At 46.1% G+C, this 18,116-nt stretch overlaps 1 protein-coding gene across 2 annotated transcripts in view; it reads left to right on the top strand.

Moving 5' to 3' along the window:
• Nucleotides 1–15,388, top strand: part of LOC109921272 (synaptogyrin-1-like) — a 28,983-nt gene extending 13,595 nt beyond the window's left edge. Inside the window, exons 2-4 of one of the 2 annotated variants that reach the window (XM_048617392.1) lie at nucleotides 5,047–5,284; nucleotides 7,013–7,161; nucleotides 11,899–15,388. In XM_048617392.1, coding sequence (XP_048473349.1) covers nucleotides 5,047–5,284; nucleotides 7,013–7,161; nucleotides 11,899–12,114 — 603 coding nt within the window. In that variant the 3' untranslated portion in view covers nucleotides 12,115–15,388. Of the gene's footprint in view, nucleotides 1–5,046; nucleotides 5,285–7,012; nucleotides 7,162–8,743; nucleotides 9,575–11,898 lie in introns of those variants that run through there. The other variant, XM_048617393.1, reaches the window with a different exon arrangement.
• The last annotated feature ends 2,728 nt before the right edge of the window (nucleotides 15,389–18,116 follow it).

Genomic DNA, 18,116 nt, shown 5'->3' on the forward strand with positions numbered 1-18,116 from the left:
ACGTTATGGAAGCACCTTCCTTGTTGTTAAGTCCTAGAGTGGGTTGAAACAAAAAGCCCTCAAAGATACGGACACCGTCCACTGCACTGCCAGATGACTTCCGTTATACCTAATTCCTCTTCACAGATCTCATTCCTTGTAGCTTCCCAACCTTGACACCTCTGACTAACAAGGAATGGAGCAAGAGAAATGAGGAAACAAAAAAGCTTAGCTTGACAGGGATGGAGAAACTGTGGTGAAGGAAGATTACTGACTGTAAAAGGGGACAAGATTGCAGACCAGTAATTGAGACCAAGTCTTGTGAGAGTGAGTACAACGACGTCTTACTGCAGTGGGCAAGCTAGGCTTCTGGAAAGGTTCCTTTAGTATGACATGTTCGAATTCTGTCAGATGCCCAGCCTCTTCAAACCTATCTGCTATGCATCCTTCAGCACCACTCCCCTCTTGCGTGAATGGCCCGCTCCTGACTTTACTATGTGAATACAAGCTACAGAAGCAATGCACTAGAGCACAAATCCATTAATTCATGAACAAACTATGCTGATATCCTATCGGATCTGGCCTTAAATCCTCCAGTTGTGGTTATGGAGATGCAAGGCAGCAACTTGCACTTATGTAAAGCCAAAGCACCTCACAGGTACTTTAATTTAAAAGAAATTGATACTGATCTGCACCAGATTTTAGAGCAACAGACTGTAGTTTGGGTCAAAGTGCTACGTTTTAAGGAGGTATTTTAAAGGCTGAGATTTAGGGAGAGCAGTCTGGAACTTGGGACCCAAGCAGCTAAAGGCACATCTGTCTGTGGATGGAGTGAAGGAAATTGGGAGTACTCAAGAGGTGGAGGTATGCAGATAATGATGGGGATGTTCTGGGGCTGGAAGGGGTAAGAGTTGAGCAAGACCATGAATGAAGAGTGAGAATTTGAAAATTGAGGCATGCCACTGTAGGTCCAAAAGTATGAGGTGGTGCACAGCACCCTCAACTAGTGAAATGTGTTTGAGTTGTGCCACTTTTTTATAGAGAAATGTGGCAAGTTCTTTGAGTACAGCAAGAGCCCACAAACTGACAAGTGATAGGTGAGCAGTTGGCGTGGTGATGTTTTGTGCCTATTCTTCTCCATGCCCTTGGATAACATCTTGATTGGCCATTTGATGCTCTTTCAAATCCTTAAATTTTCACAGATGCTGGGTAACTCCTTTTACATCTTGTGATATGGGTGTCTATGGCAAGGCTGATTATTTCTTGCCTGTTCTCCTGATTTATCCTTGTGTAGCATTGAGGACTATCCTGAGCACTATAGAACAGACAATTAGGAAGGAAACTCCAGGGGTTGGAGGGCAATTTCCCCATTTCAGAGGTGGTTCCCCCCTGCTAGTGCCCTTGAAAAACTAGATGCCTGATCTTTGGGAGCATGTCCTGTAATAGGAATTTTACTGTAAAAGTTTCAATCTTATTTTTCAATCTTAACTGAAGACTTACGGCAAGAATATTGCTGTATCATGGTCACAGTTTCTGAAATAATCCTCTTTTCGCTTGCCTTCACCCTGCTACTCACAGTTACACTGTGGCAAATTGCTGGCTCTTTCATCTTGGCTCCTGCGGGGCCTATGGAGAACAAAGTCTCCACACAGTCCAGTAAATTAACATCAGTATTTTTAAGTTCCGCCTGAGGACCACGTGGACTCGTGATCTCATCCCTCCAGATCAAGTAGATGAAGAGCCAGCATTGAGACCTCTCCCATGCTCCTCCTCATGTGACAAGCCCATTGTTCATTGTGTTGGCACTTGGTGTTTTTCAGTCTCAACTGTAGAAGCTACAGCACAAAGTCCAAACTAAAACTTCCACAGCAGTCCTGAGGAAGAGCCTACGTGGATGGCAGAGTTGTCTTTCTGATGAACTCTTAAACCAGGATCCTGTCTGTGCTCCTTACTGGATGAGAGAGGTCCCATGGCCTTTATTTGAAGAGGGGTTTTGTTCTGATGTCCTGTTTCCAATATCTATCCCTCAACTAGTGTCATTAAAATAGAGCATCGTAACATTTATCAAACTGCACAAGCAGTAATTTGCCATGTTTCTTGCATTGTAGCAACTCCACCTCAATGCCTATAAAGTGCTTTGAAATGTTCTGAGGTTGTGAAATATGCTTTCTATTTTCATTTCAGCAACTCTGTATTTTTAGTTAAGAAATGCAGTCAGTCTTTGGAAGCTTTGCTGCACCCCGGGAATCAGAACTAATTACTGTCTTCAAATCAAACTAAGTTAGTGGCAGGAGGGCACTTGGAATTTTCCAGCTCAGAAACAGGCCCTTTGGCCCATCTGCTCTATGCTGCTGTTTATTGAACCTCCTCCCACCCCCATCTCACACAGTCCTGTTTCTGTTTCTATGTTCATTGTACTTCTACTTACTTAGCTTTCCATTAAAACATTTAATCCTCCTCAACCCACAAAGATTTCTGCGCTCTCTAATTCAGGTCCTCAGTGGTCCTGCTACATTCGGTCATGATTACTGATGGATATTAAACAATTCACTGGAGGAACAGCCTCCACAAATAACCCCATCCTCAGTAATGGAGGAGCCCAGCACATCCATGCAAAAAATACAACTGAAGTATTTGCAACAATCTGTAGCCAGAAGTGCCAAGTAGATGATGCATCTTTTTCACACAGAGGGTGGTGCGTTTCTAGAACGAGCTGCCGGGGGAAGTGATAAAGACCGGTACAGTCACAACATTTAAAACACATTCGGACATGTTAATGGATAGGAAAGGATTAGAGAAATGGGCCAAGCGCAGGTGCATGGGACTAGTTCAGGTAAACCTGGTCGGCATGGACAAGTTGGACTGAAGGGCCTGTTTAAGTGCTGTATGACTGTACGCCTCCAGAGGTCCTCAGCATCACAGACCTCAGTCTTCAGCCAATTTGATTTATTTCATGTTGTTATACCTCATGGGGTCGTGCTCTGGAAATCAAGGCTTGGTACTCTTAGAGACATCACAAATGTTAAAGATGTTTAAAAATTGTGCAGAATTCCCCAATTTTTAATACCCAGGTTGACAGAATGTGTGGACCAAGTTTCTGTACTCAGCATCTACTTATTTTCATAAATAATAATTATTAACTGCAAGTTGACAACATTGCAGTAATAGTAATGAAGACTTGTGCTGCAGAAATTGCAGAGCCCCTAGCTCAGCTGTCTCAATACAGCAACAACTCTGGAATCTATGCAATAATGTAGATAGTTGTCCAGGTATGTCCTGTACATCAAAAACAGGACAATTCCAACCTGGCTGATTACCACCCCAATCTACTCTTGATCACCAGTCAAGTAGAGGAAGGTGTCATCAACAGTGCTATCAAGCAGCACCTGCTCCGTGATGCATGGTTTGAGTCCACCAGGACCACTTGGCTCCGGACCTCGTTACAGCCTTGGTTGAGCAGAAGTCCAGTGATGAGTGAGAGTGACTGCCCTTGACATCAAGACCACATGTGACTGACTGTGGCATTGAGGAGCCCTAGCAAAACTGGAGTCAATGGGAATCGGAGGGAGAACTCACTGCTGTTTGGAATCATAGCTGGAGCAAAGGAAGAAGATTGTGATTGTTGGAGAGTTATTGGATGTCAATCATCGCAGCTGCAGGACATCTCTGTAGGAGCTCCTCAGAGTAGTATCCTAGGCCTAGCCATCTTCAGCTGCTTCACCAATGACCTTTCCTCCAGCGCAAGGTCAAAAATGGGAATGTTCACTGTGCACTGTTCAGCATCATTCACAACTCCTCAGATACTAAAGCAGTCCGTGCCTAAATGCAGCAAGACCTGGACAATATCCAGAATTGGGCAAAGAAGTGGCAAGTAACATTCACACCACACAAACATTTACTTCTTCCACTATCAGTGCTTAGTAGCAGCAGTGTGTACCATCAATGAGATGCAGTGCAGAAATTAATAAAGGTGCCTAAGACAACAACTTCCAAACGCACAACCACTGCCATCTGGAAAGACCAAGATGGCAGAATGATGGGAACACCATCATCTGTAATAACAAGGTGTAGAGCTGGATGAACACATGAAAATGAAGAAGGGTCTAGGCCCGAAATGTCAGCCTTCCTGCTCCTCTGATGCTGCTTGGCCTGCTGTGCTCATCCAGCTCTACACCTTGTTATCTCAGATTCTCTAGCATCTGCAGTTCCTGCTATCTCTCACCATCATCTGTAAATTCACTTCCAAGCCATTCACCATCCTGACTTGGAAATGTATTGCCATTCCTTGATTTTTTTTTTAGGTTAATATTGTAACTCCCTCTGTAGCAATGCTGTGATGAGCCAGCACCACATGGACTGCAGTGGTTCAATGTGGCAGCTTGCCACTGCTTTCTTAAGAGGAGTTGGGTGTTGGCAATAAATGTTGATCCAGGCCACAAGCCATGAATGAATAAAAACATTAACCATTTTTTGTTATAAAATTTCTTGTGTTCTACTTACATTACCCCCTTCTTGAGAATGCACGCAGTTGGTGGGCGGGTGGGGGCGTCTTCTGTGCTGCACAGGGATCCTTCGCTGCTCAGGCTTCAGGATAGCTGTTGACCCTCCCCCCCCACCGCATCACTCATCACTCACCCTCCACCACGCAATCTCTCACTCTTGTTCCCCACCCCCCCGCATGCCCTCCACACTTGCACTCTCTCTTTCTCTCTATCTCCCCGCTCTCTAGTTATCTCTCTCTCTCGGGTTAGGCAGTCAAGCACCAAACTGGATAGCTGGTCTATGAGGTTGCCATGGCAGCACTCCCAGGAGTTTCTTGTGCAATCTTGCATTGGAGTGGATTTTGTTAAAGCAGCATTCTCAACGCGTTGCTCTGAGTTAATAAACTGGTCAACAAGCATAGATGAATGATTTTGTGAGGTTATGTTACTTCTTTAGGGTAATTTAAACCTGCAACAACACCAATTTAGCTTGAGTTTTAAGGGCCTAACTTGGCCTAGAATAGGCTGAACTGGAAAATCTGCCTGGAGCTTATCTTCCGTTTTCTCTCCCATTCTGTGTCTGTAGCTCTTTTCGATTGTTGTTTTCGGATCAATTATCAACGAAGGTTATATGAACCGACCCACGGAGGTGGAACAGCACTGCATCTTCAACCGGAATCCCAACGCCTGTAACTATGGCATCACCATTGGCGTGCTGGCCTTTCTCGGGTGTATGGCCTTCCTCGCCCTCGATGCTTATTTTCCGCAGATCAGCAGCGTGAAGGATCGGAAAAAGGTGGTTCTGGGGGATATTGGATTTTCAGGTCAGTGTTTGTCTCTCAGGCTACAGTAGAACTCATGCATATCAACCCATGAAATGGGAAGGAAAGGAGACCATTTTGTCCCTTGAGCCTGCAGCGCCATTTGATAAGATCATGGCTGCTCTAGTTGTTTTGAATTCCACATTCCCATCCACACAAATGACCTTACATTCTTGTTAGGCAGGGAATTGATCAACCTCTGCCTTAAAAATATATAGTGGCCAGTGTTACACCTCACTGGGATAGAGCCCTGTAAATCCCTTTCGCACTCAAGTGTACAAAAACACAGCAGGTGTATATTGAAACTCTATCTTCTGTTCTCTCACTGATTCTCGCTCTCCTCTCACTGTCTCTCACTTTCTGTAACATACAGTGACACATACACATTCACTCATTCGTTCTTACACTCACACTGTCACACTGAAATATATATTAAAACTCACTCACTCGCACAGACATGTACACTCTGTCTCACATATACACAGACAGACATACATTGGTTTATGAAACTTCTATCTCTCTTTCTCACACTCTCTCTCTCACGTGCACAGACATCTATAGATATGTTCACAACAACAAAAGAAAAAAATTGGCGTTTTGTGTGAGGGTTGGAAAAAAAGCTGGGGAAGCTATTCAATGGGCACAGTCCACGTAGTTCACTGAGTTGATCCTTTTGCTTGCTAGGATTTTCTTATCTTTAATCTCTGTTCCCAGGTTTTTTCCTATTCAATAGGACGCCCAGGCAATTGATGCACTCGCTGCAAACTTTCTTGTTACTGGTTAAAAGCCACAGCTTACAGCAACTGGTGGGGGCAAATAAACTAACTTTCTTCAAACTTCAGGTATTTTACTGAAGATGAAGACACCACATCTGCCCCTTGTAGCAGTCCGAAGGCTACTGCTACAATTGTTCGTACCCGCAAGCTGTTCAGCTACCCAGGGGCCAATCAGGTAGTTGTCAGCTGGATGGCCTTTGCCATCCACAACTAGTTACAATTCTACAAACCAATCAGGAACCTGTTGCCATCCGAATCTCATTTTGTGCACAGCCCTGGTACCAGCCTGTCAGCACAGCCTGCCGCACTGCTTAAAAAAGGCAGCTGTGTAAACACAACTTATAATCAATTTCAGAAACATACTCTTTAAATGTACAAAAATACCTTCCTTAATCCTTGGTTTTAAAACAGCCCATTTCTTTCAGTTCACAATATAAAAAGTGGAACTTTTTTTTAAAATTTGGTATTTACACCAAAGACAGAACTCCTAGAGGAACTGCAGATGTTTAATTCGATAACTGTTAGCTGTGACTCAGAATGTAGCATTCTGGTGTGCACGCACCCTCTCATGCTCTCACTCTGTCACATGCCCTTTTCTGTTGCGTGCCTCTTGCTAAATCTCTCATCATGCTGTCCCCCTCCGTAGCTTGTGGACTCTGTCACTCTCACCCAGTGCTGCACTCGCTCCATCTGTTGTACTCTCTCTCTCCCTCTCCTTCTTCCTCCCTCTCTCTCTCTCATGTGACCACCCTGACACCACCCCGTCCCAAAATCATGCTACTGCTGCCCACATGAACAGCAGTCTTACACACACTGTCTCTCTCTCCCCTCCCTCCCCCTTCTATTCCATGTGCAATGCTTGGTTGATGCTCGGGATTGTTAGTGCCTCAGGACACACCTCCCCCTAATTATAGAGTTACAGTTTTATTTTTAATTGTTCATTCTATCCCAACAGCGTTTTGGTCCTTCCTGTGGTTTGTGGGATTCTGCTTCCTCACCAACCAATGGCAAGTGACAGATCTGGAGAAGGACGACCCGTTAAAGGAAGGAGCCGATGCTGCTCGAGCTGCCATCACTTTCTCCTTCTTCTCAATCTTCACCTGGGTAAGTCACTGGCACATTTCACTCTAGATCCCCTTCACCCTGGACAGCATCGGCAGAGTGTGTTCAACACTGATCCCTTCACTCATCCCTCCTCCACAATGATAGGGGCAGCACAGTGGCAAGGTGCCTCACAGGGATCCTGGTTCAGTCCCAGCCTCGGGGGACCATCTGTGTGGAGTTTGCACATTCTCCCCGTTTGAGTGTGGCTTTCCTCCAGGTGTTTCGGTTTCCTTCCATCGTTCAAAGATGTGCAGGTTAGGGTGGATTGACCATGCTAAATTGCTCCTTGTGTCCAGGGATGTGTAGGCTAGGTGGGTTAGCCATGGTAAAAACCCCATATGGGGTTAAAGGTATGGGCTTGGTCTAGGTGGAATGCTCTTAAGAGGGTCACTGTGGACCCAATGGGTTGAATGGCCCCTTTAGCAATTATATGGTCCTTCATTTAAGGTCAAATCCAGATAGTAGAGGGTTGACCATCTTCTCTTGTCCATTGAACTTCAAGGCTCGGCCTAGAATTTGGGCCGTATACATTCACTTACCATTTGGAAAAGGCCCACTGCAGAAAGCTGACCCCCCTCGCTCTGTGCTCCAAGGGGATTTCGTAGAATTGTAGAAAATTTACAACACAGAAAGAGGCCATTCAGCCTGTCATGTGTACTGGCTGAGTAAAGCAGCTGCCCATTCTAAGACAACAAGGTGCAGGGCTGGATGAACACAGCAGGCCAAGCAGCATCATAGGAGCAGAGAGGCTGACGTTTCGGGCCTAGACCCTTCGTCAGAAAAGGGGGAGGGGAAGGGGATTCTGAAATAAATAGGGAGAGAGTGGGAGGCGGATAGAAGAGGGATAGAGGAGAGGATAGGTGGAGAGGAAACAAATAGGTCGAAGAGGCGGGGATGGAGCCAGTAAAGGTGAATGTAGGTAGGGAGTTAGGAGGGGGATAGGTCAGTCCAGGGAGGACGGACAGGTCAAGGGGGCGGGTCCTGCTTTCCAGCACCTGATCCATAACCTTGCAGGTTACAGCATTTTGGGTACATCATTAAGTTCAATAACCAGCATTTTGAAATGGCAGCAAGTTGGACTCCTTGAACCATAAAAGCTGGCATTCTAGCATTTGGGTCTGAATTATTCAACTGAGCATCAAGGAATCAACGTAGTAAACTATCTCCTATTCAATGTGGGAGTGGTGCAAGGAGCTTGACTCTATCTAACCCTGTGCTGTCCCTGTCCTGGGAGTATTTGAGGGGGTGAATGTAGAGAAAGCTTCACTGAGAGTTTAACAGAGTAGAGGGAGCTTTACCCCGTATCTAATGCCATGCTATCCATATCCTGGGAGTGTTTGAGGGGAACAGTGTAGAGGAAGATTCGCCATCTCTTCCAGATTATTGAGTCTTGTACCCCATTCATTTCTAATGTAGTGTGGAGAACTGAGCAGGGAGATGCCGTTTCTGACAGCTTACTATTTTTCAGCTCCTGTGTTAATGCTTGAGCGACAGGACACATAGCCTGTGTATAAAACTGACGACTTCTGATCCTAGGTTCCTCCTGTGTGTTTTACCCAGTTCCTGCACCTTCCTTTTGCAGGGTTATTTGGTTCTCTTTGCCATGGATCGATTAAAGGGCATCACGTTCACTGAGGAATACAGTAAATTGTCCCCACCACAGCCAACCCCTCCTCTTGCTTAACCACAATGTCCTGCTCAGCTTCCAAACACTCAGACTCCAAAGCACAGCGATTTGAACACTGTGAGCTGCTAGACTATCCCCGCTTGCTTGAGTGGCTTTCTCTCCTGCTGCTGTAACTCTCGATTGTGGTGACTAATCTGATTTTTGAGGGGGAAAGTGCATTTGATTTTATTGCCTGTTGGGATAAGCAGGTGTAGCTTTGTGAGTTAGCTACATCCCCTCCCCTACTCCTTCATCCCCCTGTTTCTTTGGCGGTTTGGTGATTGAGAATCAGTATTTTTTTTTGTCAAAGAATCTCAGGAACGCCAGACTTGGCTCATCTTCAAATCCCTCAGACTCACCCCTCTCTTGTCTACCTTGAACTCCAAAATGTTGCTATGCCTCTGCTTTGCCTGACCATTGTTGTCTCTCTTGCCCTGTCATCTCGCTTGTATTAATTCATCTAATTTTGCAAGTTGTGGTCCTAAGAGTGGATGAGCCTGTTTCATTTATTTATCTTCATCACCGTTTGCTTCGGATATTTGCACTTCCAGCAAATAAGCTTCACTTGAGCCTGGAGGGTGCTTTTCAGCAGCATCAATCCAGGATTTTCCACTCCCTGTAGCCCAGCAATTGGGCCACTGTCATTTGTAGTCCCTGAAGTTGCATAGGTTTTAGAATTGATTTGAAACCTGACAAAGGTTCTTGCTACAAAAACAGAAAGTGCTGGAGAAACTCAGCATGTCTGAAAGCAACAAAAACAAAAATTGCTGGAAAAGCTCAGCAGGTCTGACAGCATCTGTGGGGAGAGAAACAGAATTAACATTTCAGGTCAAGTGACCCTTCCTTCAGAGCTGAGGTGTTTCCACAGAAGCTGCCAGACCCGCTGAGCTTTTCCAGCAATTTTTGTTTTTGTTTCTGAATTCCAGCATTCGCACTTCATTTGGTTTTTATAAGGTCTGAAAGCATCTGTGGAGAGAGAAGCGATTTAACATTTCGAGTGCAGTGACCCTTTGGAAGAACTGACAGCATCTCAGAAAAGGGTGGTATTCATGCTGATGACAGGGAAGGAGTGAATGGAACACATGGAGCTGGTGCTGAGAGAGAAAAAAAGACAGAGAGAAAGGAGAGGCAAACAAAGTGATTGCTGATGAGCTAAGCGGGAGGGAAATGTTGGGGCAGCTGCTAATGAGAAGTGTGAATTGTTGAAAATGGACTGGCTGTGTTGGGAGCAACCCAAACCAAATGGGTGTAGGAGTGAGCAATAAACACAGAGCAGGGTCTTCTCACTCTCAAATCACTAAACTCAATGTTGAGTCCTGAAGGCTGCAAGGTGCCTGAACGGAAGCTGAGGTGTTGTTCCTCCAGCTTGCACTGCAGCTTGCTGGATCACTGCAAGATAGAAATGTTGCTTAAGGCGCACGGTGGTGTGTTAAAGTGGCAGACACTGGAAGCTTGGGGTCATGTTTACAGCCAGAGGACGTAGGCGTTCAGTAACACGGCTTCCCAGAGTTTGTTTTGTCTGCCCGATGTACAGGAAGATTGTGTTGTGAGCAGCGAATACAGAGACGAGACGGAAGTGCAGGTAAATCACTGCTTCACCTGGAAGCTGTGTCTGGGACCTTGGATAGTGAAGAGGGAGGAGGTAAACAGACAGGTTACACCTTCTCCTGTTGCATTGGAAGGTGCCATGGCGGGGAGGTAGTGTTGGGAATAGAGGAGGAGTGGACCAGGGTGTCCCAGTGGGAACGGTCCCTGCAGAATGTTGGCATGAGAGGGGAGGGGAAGGGGAATGTGTATCTGGTGGTGGCATCCCACTGGAGATGGTGGAAATGGCAGCTTGTGCTCCTTTGGATGCGAAAGCAACACATGCCCACTTACCTCCTCGCAATTTAAGGCCTGTGCTGTATCTATAAAAATGACCCCAAGATTCCAGTTGTCTGCCACTTCAACTCACAGCCATGTGCCTTGGCCAGCATTTCTGTCCTGGATCTACTGTGGTGCTTCAGTCAGGCTCAATGCAAACTGGAGGAACAACACCTCAACTTTTGCTTAGGCACCTTACAGCCTTCAGGACTGAACTTTGAGGTTGACAATTTCAGATTGTGAACACCCTCCTCCATGATCATTACCCGCAATCCCCCTCCCCCGCTGTCATTGGCAGAACTGACAGCATCTCAGAGAAGGGTGGCATTTATGCCAAAGGGTCACTGGACTCAAAATGTTAACTTTTTCTCTCTCCACAGATGATGCCTTACCTGCTGAGATTCTCCAGTGCTTTACTTTTGTTCCAGATTTCCAGTATCTGCAGTTCTTTTGTTTTATTAGAGTTTCTAGCTGCAAGGTTAATCTCCTCAGCTGAGTTAGTGTGGACAGGAGGCTGTGAATATTTCCATATTCCATGTCTGCCTATCACTGACGTGTATCTGCAGATGCAAAACAATTAACTGCTTGGATTTGTCGCACTGCTCATATTAGAGACCTTTAAAACTGCCTCCTAATGTGTTAACCACAGATCTCATAACGTGCTATGCTTTCTGAAGGTCATTAACATTCTGCACGTTAACACCACTAACTGCAGTGTCCTTTTATTGTTCTATCTTTCACTCTCTGTTTTACCACCGATCCCCAACCCTGTCACTCCCTCCTCCCTGCCTCTCAACTCTTTTCGTCTCTGCCCCTGGTCCCCATCTCGCTCGCTCTCTCGCGCTGTCCCTCGCACTCTCTCTCGCTCGCTCTCCCTCTCTGTCTGTCTGTGTCTCGCTCTCTCTCTCTGTCTTTCTGTCTCTCTCTCTGATTCTGTCTGTCTGTCTCTCTCTCTCGCTCTCTCTCTCTGTGTCTCGCTCTGTCACTCTGTCTCTGTCTCTCTCTGTCTTGCTCCCCCTCTCTGTCTTGCTCCCCCTCTCTCTCTCTCTGTCTGTGTCTCGCTCTGTCTGTGTCTCGCCCTCTCTCTCTCTCTCTGTCTGTGTCTCGCTCTCTGATTCTGCCTGTCTCTCTCTGCCTATCTCTCTCTGCCTGTCTCTCTCACTGCTGTTGTCCCTGCCCCCCTCTTGCTCTCTTGTCTCTGTTTAAAGGCTGCTCAGGCTTTCCTGGGATACCAGCGGTACCGCCTGGGGGCCGACTCTGCTCTTTTCTCACAGGAGTACACAGACCCGAGCCAGGACAGCTCTGCTCCTTATGGCCCATACCTCTCCGGTGATGAGATGGAAGCCCCAGGCTCTTACCAGCAGCCACTCTCAACAGGAGCCTACACGAGCAGCTCAGAGGGATACCAGACGCAGGATTACTGAGCAAAGCAACAGCCAGGAGGGAGTAAAACCAGAATGACAATTCCTCCCTCACACACAACCTTTACACATTTTACTGGGCAACCCTTGGTTTAAATGAGAGAAAGCTCTGACACACCACAAGTGTGTATCATCACTGGATCAGGGTTTCATATCCTTGAGTTTGATTCACATGTTGTAACTCCTGCAGGTGCTTAAGCGGAATATAAAATACTTCCACATTGTCTGGTCTGTTCTCTAAGACATGACCACTTGAGTGCAGATAATTTTTGATGGAATGGAATATATATGTGTATATATTTATTTTAATTAAAGGTTTATTTATTGATTCTGGAAGACAAGTCAGCAGCTGGAAACTTGCCCACTCCCCTGATGTGCCCACCTATGCCATCTCCTCTCTGCAAATTCGCTGCCCTTCCTCCCAGCTCCCTGTGCACAGATAAGATCTGTGCACAGCACTGATACTGACAGGAGGTTGATCTGCTGGTGCTGGTGCTGGGGGATGAGGACTGGAGCGAACGAGTGTGTCTGGGACCCAGCTTTCACTGGCACTGAGGTGTGGAACAGGGGATTGTTCAGGATGCTGCTTCAACTGGTGTTCACCAGGGGCATGGGACATTGTAGGGGCCAGAGTCGGATGTGAAGGAAAGCTATTCTCATTTACTGAAAAGCACAAAGTAACAAGCTAAGCAATTTTTTTTGCGGGGGAGGGCACGGTGAAAAGTGCAGAGATTTCTGTCCACTCAAGAAGCCCTTACAGATGATCAGAGACAGCGTGTCCCCTGGTCCAGTTATTTTAAACAGGGGGAAGGGGTTGGGAAAGGGGTCGCGATGGTGTAGGTGGGGGAAGGTGAAAATGGATGTGTGCTCAACTTGATCTGTAGCCTGAGATTTCAATAGTGAGGGATAGTTCACCTCTGTTATGGCACTGGGACCAGGTAGGCATTGCCCTGTGCGTATGTGTGGGAGAGGGGGTATGTGGTCACATGAGTGTGTGTGTTGTGTAACTTCCCTTTTGACTTGTTCCCTTCCCCCCCCGGTCCATCTCTCTCTTTCTCATTCTCCATCTCTCTCTTTCTCACTCTCCACCTCAATCTTGTGCACTCTCTCTCTGTCCCTCCCTTTACCTCAAGGTCTAGGGAATATCCTGTGTTTCTGAACACGGCCATAGGGCTGGACGCAGCTGAAAGGTATGTCCTTGTGTTTTATTTGGAAGCTGGAGGGGGGAGGGTAGTCAGCTGTCATTGACCTCAGTAATCTCTGAGTTTGGTATGTGGAGCAGACATCAACCTGAGTTCCTCCTCATGGACGTTGAATGGATAATTGACCACCTCAACCCAGCCCCCCTCTCTCCCTCCCCTCCCTCCCTCCCCTCCCTCTCCCTGCAAGACTGCAGAGTGTATGTACGGAGCTCAGCAGCCAGAGATAGTTACCTATCAACAGGTGGGAGCAGAGGTGCAGAAAGATCCTATGGTAGCCCAGCAATGAGTCAAGGTTCTTTGTGGTTTTGGGGGCTGTAGATCAGTGAGAATGGTGCTAGGGCAGTAGTTGGCCATTGGGTGGTTATTAATTGGCATCAAGAGGTCTCTGTGCGATTGACACCGTACATGTGACCTAAACTGTGTTAACACTATGATCAATACCAGCAGGTGTTAGGAAAACCCATGTCCATGGAGCATGGTCTGAGAGGCTGTGTGTCCATCCAGAACTGTCTTATCAAACCTCACTTTACACATTGCCTAGTATTCTGTGTACAGAACAGGGGAAACTGCAATTAAACTACCGATCCTTAACAATGGTAAACAAAAATGTATAAATCTGTATTTCATATAGTATTTTACTGTTGTATTTAAAAAAAACTTTTTATGTGTTACTATGGATACCAGGCTAGGCCCAGGCTTTCTGAGGTAATGCTGCCAAGGGAAGGCATCCAGAAACTTCCATCCATAAAAGATAACACTACAAAAATAACTTCAAATATCAAAAACACCTGATCTATTTCTTCAGTTTCTGTATTGAGAGTCCATGGAATGGAACAGAATCAGTGACTGTAAAAGAAACGTGTGGGAAATTGGCCAGTGATCATTGAGTGGCCAAGTTGGCAGCACCACTCCTGACAGTCTCTCTCTCTCTTTTGTCCCTCATTAGCTTGGTGAGAGAAGTTTTGGGTGAGATACAGTGTGGGAGAGATTGCGAAGTGCAGGACAGCAAGTGTGAAAGCCTGCAGATGTACCTGGTCTGGTTCACTCTGACCTCTCCTATGTTTTGATTGGCTCTTATGCAAGAGGGCATTCGAAACGAGCAACTGACTGGTCACTGCTGCATTCTCATGTCACTTTGCATGTTCGAGTCCCAAGCTAGATACTTGAGCCCAAAATCTGGGCCGATCCTTCTGGTATCTGTACTGAGCCTTGCACTATAAGCTGTGCTGCCTTCCCAATAAGAGAGCCTATTGATGCTGTCAGCTGGAGGTGAAACATCCCAAACCTCTGATTCAGAGAAGGGCACAGAAGATCTCCCCTTGTGTCCTGGTCCAGTAGTTTCTCTTTCAACTGGTATCACTAAATCAAATTGCCTGGTCAGTACCATGTTTGAAATTTATGGGATCTTGCTTTGCACAAATTGACTGCTGCGTATCCCACATTGCAACAGTGACCACATTCTGAAAAGTACATTGTTGCTGGTAAAGAGGATTGAGAAATTCTGAGCGCTATAGCAATGTCAGTTCATTGTTCCTTTATAATCAGTCTAGGAATTGGCTCCCTCCCTTAGCAACGGTTACCTCGGATAGTCAGGGGTATGTAAAGGGATAGGTTGGCCTGGGGCTGGAGATGCTGTCGAGGAGTATTGTTGGGATTTGCTGAGCCCTGCTGGGAGTGTGGCCTGTCCCATTGTGTCACTGTCCCCATCTGCTGGGCTTAAACTTACCCTCATCACATTGCTGCTCGCCAGATTCGTCCCATTCCGATCATCCCTGGAGTGATTGAGGGTAAAGGGGATGTTACGAGTGTGAACCAGCCCCAGTCTGTCACTGTTTGTCCAATCCTGGACTCTCCTTCCACCAGACAGCATACTGCACTAGCCACTAACTTATTGCAAACTCTGTGTGTAGCATTGTGTATAGAATTAATTGTGTATAACATGGAGCCCTGTGTCTTTATATATTGTTGCTGCTGTTGTGTGTCCCACACATTGCAGCCTGTGTTTGTGGTATGTTGAGCAGATATTAATTATTTATCTGTAAAATTGTGATTCTCAATAAAATGTTTCAAGTAGATAACACGGCTTCTTGTGTATTTCTTTCCATCCCTTTCTCTAACTCACTCGCTTTCCTCCTCTCTCTCTTTTCCTCTCTAACACTCTCCCCCTCTCTCTAACACTCTCTCCCCCTCTCTCTAACACTCTTCCCCCTCTCTCTAACTCTCTCTAACACTCTCTAACTCTCTTTTCCCCCCTCTCTGTAACTCTCTTGCCCCCCACCTGTCTTCCCATCCCCAAATCTCTTCCTCCTCCTCTCTCTCACTCTCTTTCCTCCCCTCTCTCTAACTCTTCCCTCCCCCACCAACTCTCTTTCCCCGCCCTCACTCTAACTCTCTCATACATACACACACACACTCTCTCTCACTGTCTCTGCCAGATCTCATGGCCCCAGCAACTGAAGATCCGGCCCCTAATGGTGGAAGTGGGGAATTCTCGAGAGGAGAGGTGAGATTGGGAGAGTGCAGAGATCTAGATGGGTTGTAGGTCTGCAGGACATTATAGTGATAGTGAGGCGGTGAAAGGATTTGAAACACAGGATGAGAATTTCTGAAATTTGCAACTGAGATTTTTCCCAGACTGGGATAAATGTAGATTATTAAGGACAGGAGTAAATGGGACTATGAGTAGTTTAGGGCACAAGCAGCAGAGACTGTGGTGAGTTTTGATGTTTATGGAGAGGGGGAGGCAGCTCGAGACCATTGAGTTAGTCCTGTTTGGGTAAGTGCAGTTAAACAGCTGCAGCAGTGGCTGATGTGGGCATTGTTGCCAGGATAGAAGGTGGCAGATTTGGTGATGTACATGTGTCTTCCCCAATATTTTCCCATTCTGATTTTTATAGGCTATTCTGAGAAGTTTACACATTCTGGCTGGGAGTTTGTGGATGGTGGTTTTGGATGTGCTAACTCTCTGCAGACTGCTGTTCAGACTGGAATGTACTACACTGACCTTGCTCAGAAACCATTTCCAGTGGCAGCAGGATCTGTAGGAGACAGATTTTAGATAATTATGTGAAGCAAGGTGAGGATAAACAGGCCATTTGGCCCAACCAGTCCATGTTGGTGTTTATGCTCCACTCAAGTTTCCTCCCATATTTTTCTTCTCTAAGCCTACAATCATAACCCCTGATTCCCTTCTCCCACAAATCATCATCTCCCTTCCCCTTAAGTTCACCTGGACAATTTGCCTGACCCACTCCGTGCGGTGGTGAGATCACTGTTGTCTGTATGAACAGGCTTCTTCTGAATGTTGGTTGGATTGCTTGCTGACTGTACTATTTTGACAGCCTCCAGCTAATTATCTTCCCCACAAGAGGAAACATTCTCTCTTATGTATCTGTTCTAGCAAAGCCTTCCATAATTTTGATGAGGTTTGTTTTCCCATGGCAGGTTGCTGCAATAACAAACTCGCTGCCTGAAAAGGAACTCGAAGCATATTTGATCGGAGCCTTTGGAACGGGAATAGAGTCATAGAGCTGTACAGTATTGAAACAGGCTCTGGTGCAACTCGGCCATGCTGACCAGATATCCTAATTTAATCTAGTCCCATTTGCCAGCGTTTGGCCCATATCCCTCTTAGACCCTTCCTATTCATGTACCCATCCAGATGCCTTTTAAATGTTGTAATTGTACCAGCCTCCACCACTTCCTCTGGCAGCTCATTCCATACATGCACTGCCCTCTGTGAAAACATTGCCCTTCAGATCCCTTTTAAATTTTTCCCCTCTCACCTTAAACCTATGCCCTCTAGTTTTGGACTCCCCTACCCTGGGGAAAAGACCTTGGCTATTCACCCTATCAATGCCCCTCATGATTTTATAAACCTCTATAAGGTCACCCCTCAGCCTCTGAGACTGTGAGGGAAGGAGTGAAGACTAGGACTAGTTGGAATGCTTTCCAGAGAGCTAGCAGACATGAGGGGCTGAATGGTCATCAGCTTTGCTGTATCGTTATATGTCATTGCTTCCCAGTCAAGTGAAGTATTGGTTTTAAAATTCTCATCCATTTTTCCAAACCCTTCCATGCTGTTATTCCTTTTTGTATCTGTGAGCTCCTCCATCTCTACAATCCTCTGAGCTCCCTGAACTCCTCCAGTCCTGGCCTCTTGCACATCCCTGATATCAGTTGCTTAGCCATTAATGGCCATGTTTTCAGCTGCTTGGGTCCTGATCTCTGGAATTTCGACTGAACCCCACTCTGCCTCTCTCTCCTCTTTTAAGATGGTCCTTAAAACCTTCCTCTCTGTCCAAGAATTTGATTTCCAGCCTTAAACATCTGGTCTGATGTCATATTTTGTTTAGTAATGTCCTGTGAAAAACCCTGGGATGTTATGGTCCATGTTGGCACCAATAAGATTGGCAAGAGCAGGCAATGTTTGGGGAATATCAGGTATTAGGAGCAATTTTTTTTTTAAGAAAGCAGATCCTCAGTTGTTGTAATCTCTGGGTTATTACCTGAGCCTTGTGCAAATTAGTAAAGAGATGAGATTTGGAAAGTAAACACGTGGTTAAAGGATTGGTTAAAGCAGGACAAAGGGTTCCATTTTGTGGATCACTGGCATCAGTATTGGGACAGGATGGGGAGGCGATGGCCTAGTGGTATTATTGCTGGACTGTTAATCCAGAGACCAGCTAATGTTCTGGGGACCTGGGTTCAAATCCTGCCATGGCAGATGGTGGAATTTGAATTCAATACAATATCTGGAATTAAGAGCCTTATGATGACCTATGAATCCATTGCTGATAGTTG

This window comes from Rhincodon typus, chromosome 37 (genome assembly GCF_021869965.1).
Source record: "Rhincodon typus isolate 14 chromosome 37, sRhiTyp1.1, whole genome shotgun sequence".
NCBI lineage: Eukaryota > Metazoa > Chordata > Chondrichthyes > Orectolobiformes > Rhincodontidae > Rhincodon > Rhincodon typus.